At 41.6% G+C, this 20,278-nt stretch overlaps 2 protein-coding genes across 2 annotated transcripts; both read left to right on the top strand.

Annotated features, from left to right (window-relative positions):
* The first annotated feature begins 4,923 nt into the window (after positions 1–4,923).
* On the top strand, positions 4,924–9,884 carry tpi1b (triosephosphate isomerase 1b). Its single transcript, XM_084053025.1, has 7 exons — positions 4,924–5,115; positions 6,718–6,841; positions 7,625–7,709; positions 8,063–8,195; positions 8,363–8,448; positions 8,652–8,739; positions 9,163–9,884. The coding sequence occupies exons 1-7, from the start codon at positions 5,007–5,009 to the stop codon at positions 9,279–9,281; spliced, it is 744 nt and encodes a 247-aa protein (XP_083909151.1). The 5' UTR covers positions 4,924–5,006; the 3' UTR covers positions 9,282–9,884.
* A 4,465-nt stretch (positions 9,885–14,349) lies between these two features.
* On the top strand, positions 14,350–16,599 carry LOC311041448 (uncharacterized protein). The gene is made up of 3 exons (XM_084051824.1): positions 14,350–14,570; positions 15,213–15,943; positions 16,281–16,599. The coding sequence occupies exons 1-2, from the start codon at positions 14,408–14,410 to the stop codon at positions 15,914–15,916; spliced, it is 867 nt and encodes a 288-aa protein (XP_083907950.1). The 5' UTR covers positions 14,350–14,407; the 3' UTR covers positions 15,917–15,943; positions 16,281–16,599.
* Positions 16,600–20,278: the final 3,679 nt, after the last annotated feature.

Consider the following 20,278-nt stretch of genomic DNA (forward strand, 5'->3'; position numbering starts at 1 on the left):
TGTTTTTTTGTTTTTGTTTGCTTGCTTTTTACAGCAAAATAGAAACGTGCAATGTTGAACGGCAGCCTCTGAGTAAAATTCGTTCAACAGCTATCTATCTAATGATCCTTGTCAAAAAGTTTGACCGCAGAGTTTGTGATCACTCACTGCCATAAAGGCATGAAGGGGAGGGCAGTAGTAGTGTGTCAGCCTGGATGATCTGTAAACTGTCGCCTTCCAGTGGCGAGATTAATAAGTGACGTTTCATACTTCAGGCTTATCAAATGTTGAATATTATGCAGGCTCTGAGGAAATGTGCCCACATACGTGTAACAACTACCTAATCATCTTTGACAAAAAAAAAAAATGAAAAAAATAATAAAATAATAAGAATACAAACCTTTTATGCCAGACTTTGTGACCACTCACTTACTGCCAAATATAGAGCTTGGGACAGGGTAGTATGGCCGGTCAAATGTCTCCCTCCAGTGGCGAGATTAATAAATGACGTTTCATACTGATAGACCCTTCAGGCTAATAAAATGTTAGGCTAATAATGCAGGCTCTGAGGAAAATTAACTCACGTTCGTGTAATAACTATTTAATAATCTTTGACAAAAAAAAAATAGAAATAAGATAAAATAAAAATAATATGAACCTCTTATCCTAGACTTTGTGACACTATCTGCCAATCCAAATATGGAGCTTGGGATATAGAGCTTGGCCGGTGAGATGTCTCCCTCCAGTGGCGAGATGAATAAGTGCCATCTAAAGATTAGCTCCATGTGGAATGATGTGTTTATTCATTGTTATGTAAGTGTCTAATCATGTGTACTAGACTGAGTAGCATGTGCTGCTGCAGCTTTAACATGTCCTTAAAAGAAACATTGTGTGAAACTGTGAGTGGTGTCGTAGGCAACTAGTATGAGTAAGTAAGTCTTGTGACATAATATCTATGTTCTGACATTCTTGAATAACTATTTCATAGATCATAGGCCAGTGGTTCTCAAACCTTTTCATGTCAAGGACCCCCAAAACGACATTTTTTTTTAGCTGCAGACCCCCTGTCTAAAAATATATATTTTGCCGCGCTATGAGCTTGTATATCTGCTATTTTTTAATAGCCAAAGTATAAAATATGGTTAAAGTGGTTACAAATATTGCGACGCCATGTTAGCTAGTTTTGCTGGAGACTCTCCAAGGACCCCTGGGGTCCCCGGACCTATGACCTATGACTATAGTAGCCATTGGGTAGGTAACATTTGCACGCAGTAGGTAGTAAATACATTATTCTTTGAACAACAAGGGGGGGCTTCTAATTATTAGAAACCTACTAGAGAAATACTAAAAGAGTAAAATTCCTACTTATTGTATGACTCGGTAGCGATATAGACTTATCTCAGTACATATTTCACTGACGGTGCTACTGCTGCATAATTCTTCATTTTTTGAACACTATGAAACTACACTCAAAGACAAAACATTAATAACTGTAGAAGCAAGATTCTGTCACGTGTAAGATTAGATCTACTGGGAATCGATTTGAAAATAAATTGTTAAACCGAAATGCATGCTGGGTGATATGGTAAATGGTACCGCTTCTCCTCCAATCGTAGTGCACCTTTGGACGAGGGGGAGGGGACAATGTCGACACAGTAAACCAGGCTTTCCGTCAGTGGTGGAAAAAGTACTCACATTTCTTTCTTTAAGTAAAAGTATCAATACTGTAATGTAGAAGTACTCTGTTACAAGTAAAAGTCCGGAATTCAAAATGTACTTGAATAAAAGTACAAACGTATTGGCAAAAGTTGTGCAGAATGTCCCATTTCACAAGTTCAAGTTTTTTTTAATATATTTTGAAAATAGCCGATCTACAAGCTTGCATCGCGATGATCGTGATTCGTGACGCATTGTGAGCTTGTAGATCTGCTATTTTGAAATGGCCGAAATAAATAAGTGGTTAGTGTGTTTTGTAATAATAATCAAAATCCAGTAACTAGTAAATAAAGTTTTCAAATAATTGTAGTGGAGTAAAAGTACAATATTTGCCTCTGAGATGTAGTGGAGTATAAGTAAAAGTATTAGTATTAGTATAACACATTTGGAAATATATAGTAAATTGTGCATAGTTACTTTACAACACTGTGTACAGTGTACCTGGAAAGCCTGCTTTCATTCATAATTAATCAGTGTGTGATAGTTTTGCTCTGACAATGTACAGCTATGTTCCTTGGAATTGAACATTAAATTGTGATCCGGTCTAGATTCCATTTTCCGTATCCGGTAATTTGACACACATGCACGCACCGTTTCCGTATCCGCTCTAGACCCAGACCAGCAACCATAGAGGTATAAGCAACCTGCTGCGATATAGCCCAGTCTAGGTGAAGATGGTGGGTTATGGAAAGATACCCCCCGCCACAGTGACTATTGTTTACAGAAGATGGCAATACAGAGCAGAAAACAGTCTAGAATGGAGGGAATATGAGACTCCCACCAAAAATAAGCTCTACATTTGCCACAGAAATCTTATTTTGTCAGTAGAGAACATCTTATTTTCTTTTACAGCTTATCATCATCATCATCATTATTGTTTATTTCTTTATTTATTTTTTACCGTTATGCTAAAATGATAACACAAAAAGCCCCAGGCTTGTTTCCATTGTGGACCATTGTACTCAATTCATTACCTACATGTAATACCATACATATTGGACGAAAACTCAGTAGCATCATAAAGTAGGCCTATTTTCTGAGAAAGGGGGATTGGGACTTGGGACGGGGGGGCAGCGGGTGCTCAAATGTAGTTTTAAGGTCAGCCATTCTTTTAGGTTAGTTTTCAGTTTGGGAGTCGAGATCTTTCATGGGTTTTGGAAGGTTATTCCACATTTTGGTGACTTTTTGTGAGCCGAATGTTGAGGGAACAAGGTCAGATGAGCTTGGTTCATTAATATTCATGATCAATAGCATCCATTGACAATTAGACACTATAGGCACTATAGACTATTTAATTGGGGGTTATTAGAGCTTCTGGAAACTCAGATAACCTTGTATATTGACGACGGATGAACTTGGTTATATTAATTAATGACTTCCAAATTACTTACTTACTAATTCCTTCAACTTCACATTGTGGATGAATTATCATGGCCATCTAGTGGCTATGTTTTGTCAATCAGTCATCAAGAGGACATCACACACACACACACACACACACACACACACACACACACACACACACACACACACACACACACACACACACACACACACACACACACACACACACACACACACACACACACACACACACATGCTGCTGACACACAGCATGTGTCATGCTGTAAATAGGCCTAATTTTAAAACATGCCTCCATATTGACACCTTTGGAAAAATTAGGCCATATGCACAACTCATAATGTGCAATGATTATTGTAATGCATTTCTTATTTTGCTATTCTTTAATGTAATTGTATTATTGCAGTGTTGAAGACCCAAATCCAAAGAATGCTGCTCTATTTAAGATGCAAAGAATAAAAGGAACTGAATCTTGAAAATCTGCAGTAGGCCTAGACTATAATTTTAATTGGATTGACGTTTTGACTATAGGGATTGCAGTGTAAACGTATATTGGTGTTGCATAATTCTGACATAAAACTGGCCATGAAAGCTAAAACATGAATAATTACAGAAACACGATTATATATTATTACATAGTTATTGCCAATAACTATATTTTCAAATAATTCAACTGGATTTTCCAATAACTTATTGGAAAATCCAGTTGAATAATGAAACAACTAACAAATGGGCCTACTTTATAGAGTGATACTGGTATGCATGCTGACCTACCTAGGTATAAAATAGGCTATAGCCTGGCTTGGAAAGTGTATTGAGACACTTTTACCCTTTAAATAAAATTGAACTCGAATTTACAAGCCTAGTTTTCCTCCACTCTAAGTACAACAGTGATGTCATCATAGTTAATGCCACTTGTGACGGCTGAACTCATTCGTAACATCATTGATACTCAGTGATTTCATTAATGTGGACTTCTGGTTATTTTCAACCACACATCCAGAGGGAATTCTATTTGACAAGAAGTCTGTTGGGCGGAAAGATACTTAAAAGCGCAGTTGCAATTTCTAGTAAATGTAACATTATGAACCCGCGGAAACTAAGAGCACTTTACAATTGTAGAGAGACATCATGATTATAGCAAATATTAGAACATAACTGTTGTTGCAAATAGCTGAATATATTAAATAATGTATAGAGCGAAATACATGCTGGATTATGCTAGGGGGGCGGGGGTGATGTATGCGCAGTTGGAATACAATAACGCTCGCCCCAAAACATGCTCACCCTGGCTCATATCCGGCGGCCTCGGAACGGTCTCCAGTCCACCAGGTAGGTATTCCTAAAGTTAACATAGCCTCAGTAAAACTATGCCTAGCCCTAAACCTAACCGTATTCCTAAACGTAACCTCAGTTAAACTATGCCTAAACCTAACCTTATTCCTAAACATAACCTCAGTTAAACTATGCCTACACAACCTAACCGTATTTCTAGACTAAAGCTGGCCTTTAACCTCAGTAAAACTATGCCTAAACAACCTAACCTTATTCCTAAACGTAACCTCAGTAAAACTATGCCCACACCTAACCTTAACCAATAACCTCAGTAAAACGAATACACGAATACAAGAATACAAGAACCGCTGGGGGCGAGCGTTCCGCGAAATAAATGGGGCAAGTGTGTTTTGGGGCGAGTGTTCCGGTTACCCTCTGTCGTACGCCCGTCGTACGACGAAGTATAAATTGAGACAGTACGTTTTGCGGGCGTGTCGTCGCAGCGCCAATAGGCAGCGCTCAGAGGCGGGGCTACGGGTCCGTTGTTGATAAAACCTCTGAGCTGCGATCCCTCCTCTGCTCTCTCAGACTGACAGGCAACATCCCCGGATCAACGGCATTAGCACCGTTCTAAAAGGCCAAAGCAGCACAAGATCATCCACCAAACCGCAAACATGAGCAGGAAATTCTTCGTTGGTGGGAACTGGAAGATGAACGGCGACAAGGCGAGCCTCGGCGAGCTCATGAAGAGCATGAACGGCGCCAAGGTGGACCCCAACGTCGGTACGTGAACGCATTTGACATTCACACACACACACACACACACACACACACACACACACACACACACACACACACACACACACACAACGTGATCGATGCCCCTCTTTGATTGTGTAACTGCTGCTCTGTAGTAACACGACAATAACGATGACACTTGAATGGTCGGCGCACGTATTTACTTTTTAGTTTGGCGCTTTCGCCCTGATGCGCGACGGGCTTGAATTAGAAAATGGTAAATTATAGATCAAAGGCGAGGATCAGGATCATGGTGTACTTTTCATCAAGAGTCAAAATGGCTCATCATACATGACTGTGTGAACCACCACTGTCTGCACATTGTTCTATGTTGCGTGGTTATTACATCACCTCTTAACCTTAAGTATTAATGTATGCACTTTAACCCAAATCTGACTTTAGGAAGACACTCTATTAACGTAATACAATGGATGAAGAATGAATGGGGAAGTCTCAAAGGGATTTTCAGCCATGTCGAGTGGGCGTGCGTTCCTGGCTGCACGTAGGCTAGATCGTGCAGCGGCAGCCAGCAGAGAGTGCGTGTGTGTGTCAGTGCGTGCGTGATACAGACAGAGAAAACAGTGCACGTCCAGTCCTGTGATCTGGACATTTTCCAATAGCCACTGGCCTGCACGACGCCGAATCATTAATTCATTTATTTCTCTCTGTACAACAATGATACCCATTAAGAAAGGGAAACGGCACAGGCCTATTTCCGCTCTTATCCACATTTCAAGTTGGCAAGTAGATTATGTATGTGTAGTAGGCCTGATGCACCTGTAGTGTTTAATGAAATACCCACATTTCAAACATGAGGACAGGGAATGATCAAGTAATATCCTTGGACTTTGATCATCTAGAACTAGGACCCGCCCCTACAAACTGGAACAGAGTGGAGTTCTAGTAGACTGAAACATAAGTATAAGGATTTCCCCATCAAATTCTCTCTAGAGATGTAATGTCAAAAGTTCAACTGTTTCATTTCAGCCACAGAGTTTATTATCCAATAGGTCGAGGATATTTAAAGTCTGCCTCTTTTGTTGACATTTTGAACGTGGACCCCCACCTCTTGGTTTGACCTCAGCAGAATGCAGCCACTCAGAGGCGACCTTTTGCGGGTTGAACTCAGACCTTTACGCAGAGGGAGACGGTGTCCGGCCAGGGATAAATGACCTTTACCAAGGCCATAGTGAGCCTCACGAAAGCTCAAGATACAGTTACCTTGTGAATGTCAATGTCCAGAGCGTGACTTTATACTGTACCCTGCCTGAACTTTGTAGTAGGAGTTTAGTAATATTGACTTCGGCAAAACCACACTTGTTTAAATGTTAGCTGGGTACAGTGCAAATATTCAGTAATAATGCTGTGATAAACTCATGAATCTTATTCACAAAACGCAATCTCACCAAAATCTAACCACACTATCAAATTATGAACGCTTTGTCTCCAATTGTAATGATGGTCAGCAGTGACACCGAGCTTTATGCAAATAAAGCTTTCTTGTGTTTTTGTACTGTATCTACCAGATTTAATGGGCCTACCTTTCATTGCTCAGTCAAAGATCTATTTTCCTCTTTGTGCTTTCAGAGGTTGTGTGCGGTTCCCCAGCCATCTATCTGGACTTCGTCAGGACTCATTTGGATGCTAAATTCGGGGTGGCCGCTCAGAACTGCTACAAAGTTGCCAAGGGTGCCTTCACTGGGGAGATCAGGTTGGGCCTTTTGTCTAGTATCTAACTAATAGAACTCTTTTATAAATGTAGTGAAAATAGCCGATCTACAAACTCACAATGCGACACATTGTGAGCTTGTAGATCTGCTATTTTCTAAAATGTTTCAAAAGTCGTGATTAAAACTATGAAAATACAACTCTTGCCATATGATAGCCATAATCCCAGATGATTTCTCTAGTCTCATATCACAATAGTCTCATATCACAATATAGATATATATATCGATATAGATACATTGCCTGGACCTAATAATAGTATTAAAGTGTTGTGTTTATGAATTAACCCATTAAGACCTGAAGCCGATTCTACAAAATGTCTGTTTTTAGAATGTCTTCTAAAAACTGTTTTTTGAAAAAACTTATGTTGCTATGTCAGTGGTTCTCAAACCTTTTTTTGATTTTTTTGTTTTTATTCATGTCAAGGACCCCCAAAATGTACTTGGCCAAGGACCCCATCTCAAAATATTTTGTTCCAGGGACCCCCCAGAAACAAAGATTTGAGTTAAAAATGTTTGCTTTAAAACAATATATATTAAAAGATTTTGCTCACATTTTCACGATTTTTCAAAAATAGCAGATCTACAAGTTCATAGCGCGACACTCGGTGCCGCGCTATGAGCTTGTATATCTGCTATTTTTTAATAGCCAAAGTGTAAAATAATGTTTTTTTTTAGCTCAAATCAAGAAGTGACACAGATGCGTCCCATGGTCTTAAAGGGTTAAATGGATTGTCTTTATATTATGATGCATTTCCTGTCCTCAGCCCTGCAATGATCAAGGACTGTGGAGTGCACTGGGTGATCCTGGGACACTCTGAGAGACGCCACGTCTTCGGAGAGAGCGATGAGGTAAGTCTGCAGTGCAGACACAAAGTACACACAATGAAAGATATAGGAAGTAAACACCAGCACCAATAAAATACAACATACCTGTCTGCTCAGTTTGCTCATGTTATGTAAATTTGCAAAAGCGATAACTCTCTGTCTTACTTATCACTATCAGTGATAGCATTGAGCACTGCAACAATACGTTATTGCACAAGCATGATGGCATAATCTGGCCTATCAATGATAGTTTGTTTGAGTAAGATGTCATGTTATCATCATGCCTCTTAACATGCAGGGAAATGAAATGTAACACAATGTGTGTCTTGTATTTACTCCATACCACTATGTGACTGGACACTTATGTGTTCCGATAGCTCATTGGTCAGAAGTGCGCCCACGCTCTGGAGAACGGCCTCGGAGTCATCGCCTGCATCGGTGAGAAGCTGGACGAGAGAGAGGCTGGCATCACAGAGAAGGTGGTCTTCGCTCAGACCAAGTTCTTCGTAGGTACGGACCACTCTTTGACAAACGCCATCATACCATCATTTGACATCACAGCATGATTTCAGATTCCAGGGAATGCCATGTCGCAGGTTGATGGTTGATGGGGTCATGACTTGTGGCTACATCCTGAAAGAAAAGGCTTTATCTTGATCGTATTCTTCCTTTTTCAGACAATGTAAAGGACTGGAGCAAGGTTGTGCTGGCCTATGAGCCTGTGTGGGCTATTGGCACCGGCAAGACCGCTTCCCCACAGCAGGTAAAGTTTGATAAACATTTAAAATTGTGTTGTATCAAACATGGATATACACCTTTTGTAGGTTATTAAACAGGTGTAAAATGTCTCTCTTAGTAAATGCAAACGATCTGAAAGAGCAGTCCATTCACTTAAAATGACTGCTTGGATGATCCTAGACCTTCACTCACCAATTTTCTGTCTGTCTCCTGTATGTGTTCTGTTAGGCCCAGGAGGTTCATGCAAAGCTGAGGGAATGGATGAAAACCAACGTGTCTGAAGCTGTGGCTAACTCTGTTAGGATCATCTATGGAGGTACATCCATTCGTTATCTCAGACAGAGATTTAAAAACATCAATGTATTAGGTTAATTTATTGATCCCACAGGGGAAATTCAGTTATCATGGCATTACAATTTTTTTCATTGTTTTTGAGCCGGTTGTTTTCCTTCTCACACTTGCATGTAGTAAGTAGTAGTATTTGTTTCTCTTCTGTCTGTTTTTTCTTTAAAAAAGTGACCTTAATCACTGTCACCTGGCATCCCTATTTTGGGTATGTCATCATGATCAGGCAAACATTTTAATAAACACAGACATTTTTTGAAAATGGCTCATCTACCGTACAAGCTTACAAGCTATTTAAGCTTGTAGATCGTCTATTTCCCCAACACGACACCATCATACAACAAAGTATAAAACGGTATCTTCTCATAATATCATTATCCCTTTCTCTCCATAGGTTCCGTGACCGGTGGAACCTGCAAGGAGCTTGGAGGCCAGAAAGATATCGATGGCTTCCTTGTGGGCGGAGCTGCTCTCAAGCCAGAGTTCATTGACATCATCAATGCCAAGCAATAAAAACCCTGGGAAGTTGCAACCATGAAACCACATCCATATTTCAGCTCCATTCAGATGCTCGGGTTCATCGGCATCATCGATCCCTCAAACTCAGCACTTAGAACTGTTCCCCTTTCATCCTTTTTTACCCTTTTTCGTGTAATGATGTCATTTCCTGTGTTTCCTTTTTTTAGTATTTTGTTACAAAATAAAAAGGGACAGGTTGACATGCATTGTACTGCACTGAAAGAAGAAAAAAAACACCCACACACGAGTGCTCATGCTGGAAGGGAAATCTACAGTAAATGTGCAGCTTGAGTTGGACAATACACCACAACCCATGCCTTTACTTGAAAACTTTGTGTGCATACAGTGTCGAAGCATTTGTCAATCAAATTCACGTGTCTTTTTAATATACTGTATGTGTCTCTGTGTACTTATGATGTTGACTGGCTTTTCCCCTCCCTTTAGTAAAAGTTTGTTATCCCCCTCTTTTTTTGGCTTATTTTGCTGAGAAGGGGGTGTTCCATCACATGTCAATCGTATTGTGTTATGGCCAACGGGTAGCTGGGCGGGAAGGCCGAAAAGAAAACATCGTAATAAACTGTTTAGAGACGGGTACAATGTCTTATGTCATGTTTTGTCTTATGTCCCAATGTGTTCTGTTGTAGAGGTATTTGGTAATCTAATGTCTTAGTCATTAGATTTTGTAATGATAGGCTAACACTGCTCAACTGTTCTCATACTATCACGAAAGTGAAGGAAATGGCCAGCACACAATGAATGTCCTTTTCACATGGTTTTATATAACCTCTCACGGACCGAAACAACGGACACGTTTCAACCAAACAGGTCTTCATCAGTGTTGAGGAAGACCTGTTTGGTTGCAACGCGTCCGTTGTTTCTGTCCGTGAGAGGTAAATAAAACCATGTGAAAAGGACATTCATCGTGAGCTGGCTATTTCCTTCACTTTAATGACATTATTGAACCGTGCATTTTAAGACTTGGATTTAATCTGGAGTGTTCCAGGCCTTTTTCTTTGCAGTCATTTCTCTCAACTAATACTATCACCACCACTTCCAAATCTATTCCCCCTTAATATCTAAACCACCTTGACCATATTGTACATGTGTGTGTTCATTGATATTTTAACTTTAATTTTGTAATGGAAGTAAATGGGGCTTGGATCGGGATGAAACCTTACCCAAATTGGGAGCCATACTGTACGTCATAGGTATGTCATGTAGACTGACATCACAGACTGGCCACATGAAGTCTGAGATCCACATTAGAGCTGTACCATTCCCAAGTAGATCCTGAGATCCACATGATTGGATTTTGTTTTACAAAAATGAGTTAACGTTATAAATATGTTCCTATACAACTTAAGACATCTGCTTAGATCCTATAATGTGAAACCTTTGAAGCTCAAATAACATCCAGATTGCGGACCAAACCTTATAAATCAATCTCAAAGATCAAATAACTCTTATGTTATTACTAGCCGCACAAGACGCAAAGAAAAGGAAAATATGCTGAGGGGTATTATGACATAAGGTTTACAGAGAGAGAGAGAGAGAGAGAGAGAGAGAGAGAGAGAGAGAGAGCTCATTACAGGAATGAAGTCACGTTAAGACAATGCAGTGCAGGGCAGTGAAGGCATCTCACTGCTATATTTATCTGTTAGACTCAAACCACACAGCCAGATCCTGTGACACACAGCAGCCGATGAACACTGTACCAGGGGAATACTCTACTGTGGCTATGTCCATTAAGCACTCTCATACTGGCACTGCTGTCAGTCAAGTAAGACCGTAAGCATGTCCGAGTGGCTAGTAGCCTAATAACAGAGCCCACAGATGGCATTAATGAACGATAATGGTCACAGACCTAGAACATAATAGAATGGTATTGACTTTCAGAGGTATTTGTGTGGGTCTGCAGCATCTGTGTTAATTAGATTGTGTGTGTCTGTGTGTTTGCAGAGGTCAAGAGAGAAGAGAGGGGTGTGAGCATCATTATTCCAGGTTCACACTACACAGTAACTGTAGGTCTAGTCAGTGGTATTGAGGGTGTACAGTGTCTCTTATGCTGACAGAAAGAGACAGGATTCTCTCAGATGCACCTGAAGAACCTGCAGGTATTCTTTCACCAGTGTTTGGCAGATCTCTGAGGGTAGATACACATACTCTTGTTGTAGCCTACATATTCACTGCCTGGAGACACTAACTGGAGATACAGTAACAGTACATAGCCTGGCGGCATCTGGCAGATTCATCTGGTTTCCAGGCTAAGAGATTTAGACTTGCAGCTGATATGATCTGTATCATACAGTACATTAGACTAAAGTGTGCCGCTTCAGTCATTAGACATGATAAGGATGTGGTTCTCAAACGTTTTCAAGTCAAGGACCCTGATATGTATATGGCCACCGACCCCCTGGAACCCCCCAAGGACCCCTGGGGGTCCCTGGACCCTACTTTGAGAACCACGTGTCACTGCAATCCCTTTGTGTTTCCTGTTTGGATAGTAAGTTGTTAATTGTTTACAAGAGCAATGTGGCATGGCACACATCTTATGGGTACTGCAGAATATATTTTGTTGATGATAGAAGATCATTCAAGCCAAATACCAGTACACACACACACCAATAATTCACGAGAATGCAACTAGTTGCAACTTGCAACCAGTTGCAGCGGTCTGAATTGAACCGTTGCAGTTGGGTGCAGTTTGGGAATTCTGTCGCAAGTTATTGTATAAGTGGTTGCAAGAAGTTTTTGCAAGTGGTTGCAGTTGCAACTAGCTGCGTTGCGAATCACTGGTGGATGGGCTTATAGATTACATTTTATTCAAGCTTTTTTCTATTATAACATCTGAATTTCCCCCCAGTGATCTGTGAAGTCTAATCTAATCTTCCGATCTATGTTATTGGAAAGGTCCCAGAACACCATAAACCTGATATACAGGTATTTGCCACAGCCGCCTGACCCAGAAAAGGGCCTGAAACACCATAGTATCTAAACTCTCTAAATGAACTTGATACTCGTAAAATGTTGTAATGGTGTCATTAAAACACAGTGGTGTAAAGTACATTTACTCAAGTACTGTACTTAAGTACAATTTGAGTTTTTTTGCTTTTTTTAACTTTACTGGAGTATTTAAAATGTTCAATACTCACACATACATTAACCACTTCAGCCCATTTCGGCCATTTGAAAATAACCGATCTACAAGCTCATAATGCGTGTAGATCTGCTATTTTCAAAAGATTTGTAATACATCCTATAATACATTGCTAAACCCAAAACCCAAAAACAAACCCTGCCACTGTGTGGGAATAAACACAAAAACAACATATCAATGTCACTAACAACACACGCCACAACGCGCAGAATGACTACGCGCAGTCTGTAGGCCACTTCACACTGCTCAGCACACATCTGCCCCCTCGCAGCATAATTAATTCCGGCCAACACAAACTCACAACATTACGGTCGGCCATGTTGTTCCTTAGCGTCATCGCCGACCACCGCCCAGCGAGACCCAAACCGCGAGGCGGACCAAATTTCGTGTACACCATTTGTGTTACCTTTTATTTCCTCCGAGGTGGAAACTGGAAAGACTGGTGATGCGAGGTTAGTTCCCTTTTAGCTCTCAGCACGCTGTGTGTGTGTGTGTGTGTGTGTGTGTGTGTGTGTGTGTGTGTGTGGACTACTGCAAGCTTTTGTGGGTCTTTGCGAAATCCCGAAGTGGAGTTTATTGGTCATTGGAACGGTGATGCACGTCACCCCTTTGTCAAGTGGGTATTTTCAAACCCTGGAATGGATTTAGGGGAGCATCAGAGTGTTTGTGTTGGAGCGCCTCAGTGCGGCTGCAGAGTTCATGTGCAACCAGTGGTGTGTTCTACCGTCAGATGCTGTGTACGGCGTATACCTTGAGATTTTTTTTCGTCGCTACCGTATACCTTTCATCCATTGAAAACGCGAGAGCGTATACCCACGACCACACGCATCGTATCGTAGCGTATACCTTCCGAAAAAAACTAGAACACAACACTGTGTGCAACCTCTTGCATGCGATGTTTCGCGGGGGTCCAAAAGGGTCCGCGATGTTTGGCGGGGGTCCCGACACTCCCAGGGGACCCGGGGGTCCCCCATATTGAATATCAGTGTTGCCACATTTGCGCCAGAAACAAGCAAACACCTTCATGAAAAAAAAAAAAACAGCCGAAGGGGTCCGCCATGTTCCAGGGGGGTCCCAACACTCCCAGGGGGTCCGCGGACCACCAGGGGGTCCGCGGACCCCCACGTAAAAAAAAATATATAAACATTTTTTTCAATTTCTTTTTTCTTTTTTTACTTTTGGAAAGTTCTATCCCACCATTTTGGTACCCCAAAATAAGCGCGCCATCACAGCCCTAGAGCCCCGTGCGCGGCTGGGGTCGAGGGGGGCGTAGCCCCCCGAGACTCTAGTTTTATACATTTGAGTAGTACAGTATTGATACTTTTACTTAAGTAAAACATTTGAGTGCTTTTTCCACCACTGTTAAAACATCTCTGTTTGATATTTTATCTCTGTTAAAATGTTTTATTGTTGCCCTAATGCAGGGGTCTTCAACCTTTTCAGGCCAAGGACCCCCTAGCTGAGAGAGAGATGAAGCAGGGACCCCCTCTATATCGTATAAAATTGTGTTTCAGATTCAACATTTTTTGTTTACGTGGTCTGCTCTTTTTCCCCTCTACACCTATAGCCTCTTTGCCAAAAATAGCCGATCTACAAGCTCACAACGCCTCGCAGCGAGGCGTTGTGAGCTTGTAGATCTGCTATTTTTGGCTAAAGTTCTCCTCAGAAAAGGGATGCTGTGGTTGAAGTGGTTAAGGTAAAATAAAAAATCCTATCACACAAAGATTTGGCGGACCCCCTGTAGTAACTCTGAGGACCCCCTAGGGGTCCTGGACCCCCTGTTGAAGACCCCTGATCCTTTTATTCCACTCCACCCCACTAGGCGGCAATAGCGCCAACGCTCGCATGGCATTTCTCATGTCAGTGTTTACAAGCGAAGCGTGACGTGCACCGGAGTGGCAAGAATAAATCACGGTGCTCGACCATAAAGCTAACACATTCGCCCCCCAGAAAAACGTCTAAAATGCTGTCGCTGAAAGTGTTTCTCAACGACAGGCTGACGGCAGCGGCCGAGGAGATCTTCGGAGCGGTGGAGAAGACTATAGAGGAATACAAGGAAGACATCTTGCGTTCTAAAGACCTAGAAATCAATCGTCTGCGGCTGCAGCTGAAGCTGCTCAAGTCAGGTCAGTTGTTTGAATGATTCTAATGCGATCTTCAGATCGAAGACGCGATCAAAGACCGATCTACGTGAACAGCGTTAGCGTCAGCTTAAAGGAGTAGTTCACCTAAAAAAAATGGCTTAGTTTCTATCAATTACACGCCCCATGAAGCCTTAAATTCATGGAATTTTGTTTTGTTTTTGTCCCATTCCTAAGGAATACCAAAACGTTCGCCCCAAAACACAGTCGCCCCGGGGCAATACATTATTGGCTCAGGAATGCGACATAAACAAAAAAAAATCTCCATGAATTCAAGGCTCCATCAGGGGTGAGTAATCTATAGACAAAAAAGTAATTTCGGGGGTGAACTATCCCTTTAATTCTACGTCGTTACAACCTGTGTTAATTTTGACAGCACATTTTGATTTAGTCTTTTGAATAAAATTAATTTAGTTTTAGTCATATATTTTTAGTCGACTAAATATCAGAAGCTTTTAGTCGACTAAATCTTTCTCTAGTTTTTATTTGTTAAATTGTCAATATATTTAGTCATCATAGCTTAGTTTTAGTGAAAAAGATAGTCATAGTTTTAGTCAGCGAAATTAACACTGAATTCTACGTCGTTGTTTTACAACATGTAAAACGTGTGTCTTTTATTGTCCACAGCCCCTCGGTCGGAGAGATATGGAACCCAGCAGCATCAGCAGCACAGCAACCCTCCTCCCTCTCATCACCAGCAGCAGCAGCACAACCATCCATCAATTCCCCCTCCTGTTCCCGCAGGAGGAGGAGAGGCCCCGGAGCCCCCACATCACTGTGAGCACGAGCAGGACGACGGCAACACCAGCAGCATGGAGGACGACGAGCACCCGGAGCCCTCGTCGCAGGTCAAGAAAGAGCACCACCACCACCACCAGAAGAGCCAGCACTCCTCCAGACACTTCTGGATGAGCCAGGACGACGAGCAGCTCGACGGGCTGGAGTCGGACATCAAGGAGTTCATCTCGCCCTCCGGGCTGAAAGGCGGCAGCCTGCAGGACTCTGTGGTGCTGCCGTTCCACCCGTACCCGTCCAACAGCAGCGACGAGAACAAGGAGAAGCCCTACTGCTGCTCCGTGTGCGAGAAGCGCTTCGGGAACTGCTCGCACCTCGCGGCGCACATCAGGACTCACACGGGCGAGCGGCCGTACCGGTGCGACATCTGCAGGAAGACCTTCATCACCACCAGCGCCCTGAACAGACACCAGACCATCCACACGGAGGGGAAGCAGTTCATATGCAACTACTGTGGGAAGTCCTTCAAGTGGATGGAGTCCCTCGGCAGGCACATCAGAAGCGTGCATAAGAGAGAGACTAATATGCCTATATGATGCTGCGTTGTACATTGTTGTATTTAGGTCAGGGGTCTTCAACAGGGGGTCCGGGACTCCTAGGGGGTCCTCAGAGTTACTACAGGGGGTCCGCCACCTTAACCACTTGAACCCTAGCATCGCTTTTCTGAGGAGAACTTTAGCCAAAAAATAGCAGATCTACTGCTGCGAGGCGTTGTGAGCTTGTAGATCGGCTATTTTTTGACAAAGAGGTGTTTCATGTGGAGGGAAAAAAGAGCAGACCAAGTAAACAAAAAAGTTTAATCTGAAACACAATTTTATACAATATAGAGGGGGTCCCTGCTTCATCCCTCTCTCAGCTAGGGGGTCCTTGGCCTGAAAACGTTGAAGACCCATGATTTAGGTTGTTCTAGGCTGTGATTGTGATTTCCCATGGGTGTGTTTTTTGTTTTTTACGCAGAATATTGAAACTAAAATCTCAGTAAAGGGGGATTGGGCATTGGGGTGTCTGTCTTTCATACTTTATTGTAATGTTAAATGTGAATGTCAGTTTAATGTGCATGCATACTGATGTAGGCTATAGACCTAAAAACTTTATGTAGAAAAAATATAACTGTTGCTTCCATAATATGAAAGTAATACAATCATATTCTATAAAGATTTTATACATCCCGGTTATTGTAACTTTATTCTTACAAAATAAAACGAGGAGATTCACTGTATTGTTGCTGTTTGTTCTTCTTCAGTTTGGTTCATTCAACAGTTAGCCTGGAAGATTTAATTTCTGCAGTCTGTTGAAAAATATAGATAAGCGCAGTTCCAGTCCACTCCAGCAGGTGGTAGTAACGGGTATCATGGTGGCTCATTCATGTTTCTGCATAAAACTATTCAGATTGTTTGCAGCAACCGACCTATGCTGTTTTATGTTATATGATTTTTGTTTTGTGTTTATCAAATGAGGCAGTCCCCTGTACAACACAAATTTGCGCCACATTACCCAATTTCTATTATTTTGTTTTACAGTATCACTATTGGGCCTACATTTCTGCATAATTATGCTGAGGGTGTAATTGCAAACTAAACATTGGCACTCTTATGATTTCAGAAGTCTTCTCAAATGTGACAAACCCCCACGAGTCACCCTGCTAAGAATTCCATCCTCTTAATACAACAATGATTAGTGGATTCCCAAGGGTAAACCTAATAGCTTCTTTATCCCGGGTTAGGGACAGTGTTATGCTAACTATTACAGGTGGAACATAGGCTACCTACTGTACCATATGCCAACCAAACAATATTCCAAAGTTTCCCAGCCAGTCTACTTCAATTATTTTACTGGCAAAACAGTGTATTAGAATAGCATAGAACTCCCAAATGATAATTGGTACCTGTCAAAGTGTGTGGTAGAATTGACAAGACAGCCATTGGCTGGTGGAGTTTCTCTCCTCTGCATGGCAACACACATAGATGGCATTAATTCATTGGTCACACATAGATAGATCCAGACCTCACAGTGATGCTAAAATACATGTTGCAAGAGCATAAAAAATACCGTAATAAAAATGTGCTTAACAAAAGTACAAGCAATAAAATATTTGCATTAACATATTCAAGTAATTACATGTAATTACTGCCTACATAATACAGTGTGATTGAATATGGACAATACATTTCGCAACATTTCACTGTTTGTACCTGTATGAGTGAGTGACAAATAAGCCCCTTTTAATTCTTGATTCCATACATTTCAAGAGATTTATACTCAGGTTAACACTGAAATAAGGCCATTGCAAATTAAAGAGTTTCCAAATTAACCTAATGGCAGCACCCAGTTAATTGCTAGAAGATTAATCTGATTAATGAGGAACATACAGTGACTAATGAAGCATTTGGTAACGAAAGGAGATACCCAGTCTGACACTGACAAAAGAGGTCTACAGGGTAATAAAATAAGTTAATACACTGGAATCAGAGTGGTGCAGGGGTTTTACCATTAATGTCTGCTGTGTCCCCATGGGTGTTACTCCTGGGATGTGGCCCACGTGTCGCTGTACTCAAGCTATCTCACATGGTCAAAGCTGCAACTGTCTGCTTCTTCCTGAGGTGTGGATGTGTAGGCATATTTTTAATACATATACAGCATGTGTGTGTGTGTGTGTGTGTGTGTGTGTGTGTGTGTGTGTGTGTGTGTGTGTGTGTGTGTGCGTGTGCGTGTGCGTGTGCGTGTGCGCGTGCGCGTGTGTGTGTGTGTGTGAGAGAGACTGTGTGTGTGTGTGTGTGTGTGTGTGTGTGTGTGTGTGTGTGTATGTGTGTGTGTGTGTGTGTGTGTGTGTGTGTGTGTGTGTGTGTGTGTGTGTGTGTGTGTGTGTGTGTGTGTGTGTGTGTGTGTGTGTGTGTGTGTGTGTGTGTGTGTGTGCGAGTGCGAGATCAAGGGATGCAATATCTAGCATGATTTGGAAGTTAGATATTGATGACCTTGTATGACCTGTCTTCTCTTGACTATTAATTGACTTGGAGAACTAATAGTCAGTGACTTAAATGTCTAATTTATGGTTCACTGCACAACAGTTTCACTGATAAATAACATATCGCATTTTTCATTTGAAAACCAAACCAGTTATTGTCAGAGAGCATACTTGTGCGACAAAGCATAAATTACACTTGATTAATATATAAAATAAAAGATTAATAACAGTCTAACAGACCTGGATCAAATAGTAATTGTCAATAATTCATTGTGTTTCTTTAAAGCTAGTTGGAGGACGAAAAGGCTTACATTTAGTCACATACTGATATTGTGCAATACTATGAGGGCCATCAATTTCAGACTATCAGCCTGATTTACACTCATGGAATTGTTCTGCCTGATGTGGCAAGACCCCACCTATCTGGGATGTGAATAAGGTACAAATAAATGAATAAATAGATAAATTAATAATAATAAACTAAATTATTCTACCTGTGGGATTGAGTTAAATGTTTTGTCCCTGCATATACAGGAGTAAGTAATTGATATTATACTAGGGCTGTAGTTATGTGTAACTAATGTCTTATGCTGTGTTTTTCCTGAGAAAAATAGTTGACTACCATATCAACAAGGCATTCTTGGAATTTGTCTAATTGAGACTTGCATACAAAACATCCAGTCTTGCTGATAGTAGAATAAGGAAGGTAGTACTGGATCGGAGTCCTAGAAATAAAAAGGTTGCCTACACATCCTTCATACTTCTGACATTGTCCTCATTCACCCTGGCAAAGGACTGATGGAGTTCTAAGAATATCTCCCAGATGTGATGACACTAGAGGGCAAAATCAGATTCGTCCCAGCCTGAAGATACTTTACATTATGTCGACACACTTATTCAAGGTGACTTTTTATCGCCACACAACCTACATACCACCACTGGAACTCAAACCACATCCAGTAGCTTCACCATTAGGTCTTAAATCCACTGTCAGCATCTTAACTCTAATCTCTGAAGACTCTTGTTTGTTGTCAGTGGTTCATCAGCATGACGGTGGTTTTAATTGTATTAAGAAGACAGCACACACATGGGTGTCTACTAACAGGTGTGTATGCCACTTCATTAGCTTAACAGGACAAGGAACAACAAGATACGATCAGCAGGTAATAAGACAATGCCTGCAACAGCTACAAGACTTGCATTTAATTTTAAAGTAGGTATAGGCTTAACCTGTACGCTTGTACTAATAGGAATTGCGACCGGTTCACCAGATACTTCACAAGGAACACAGAACACCAAGCAGGCAGCAGGTAATATGATCATGAATTATTTAACTTTGTGCTACTTCTACATTCAGACTTAACACTGTCCGTAATATGCAAGTTTATATCTTAGGCATGGACAAAGCAGTCCTGAATCTGTATGCCTAAAGTAATTCTGTAAAATGAAGGTCATATTCTCTTGATAGCAGTCCAGCTGGTGCTGGAGAAAGAAGGGGGGTGTATTGGTCGCAGTGAGAACACACACATACATGAGCCGTTAACAGCCCCACTAAATCACATTCCCTCAGCTCCTCCTTTTCATTCCCCTCTCTATAGTTTTACAGTGCGGTATGGAATGCTCGCTCTACGGGGCGACTGGTGTGCAGTGGAGCGACTCCACTCCCATGTCTCGCACTCATCCCATGTGTCTCCTATTAGCTACACTCTCGCCAAGAGAGGGAGGGAGAGAGCGATGGCGAGAGAGAGAGAGAGTCAGAAAAAAATGGGGGGAGGGGGAGGAGAGTGAGGAATTCGATATGCTTTGTGCATGAGTGACTTGTATAAAACAAAGAGAGGGAGCAAGAAGTCTGGATGTATGTGAGAGAATGAGAGAGAGAGAGAGACAGAGAGACAGAGAGACAGAGAGTGAAAAGGCACTCACGGATAACGCAAGA

Source organism: Gymnoscopelus microlampas (assembly GCF_963454915.1).
Source record: "Gymnoscopelus microlampas genome assembly, chromosome: 3".
NCBI classification, from domain to species: Eukaryota; Metazoa; Chordata; class Actinopteri; order Myctophiformes; family Myctophidae; genus Gymnoscopelus; species Gymnoscopelus microlampas.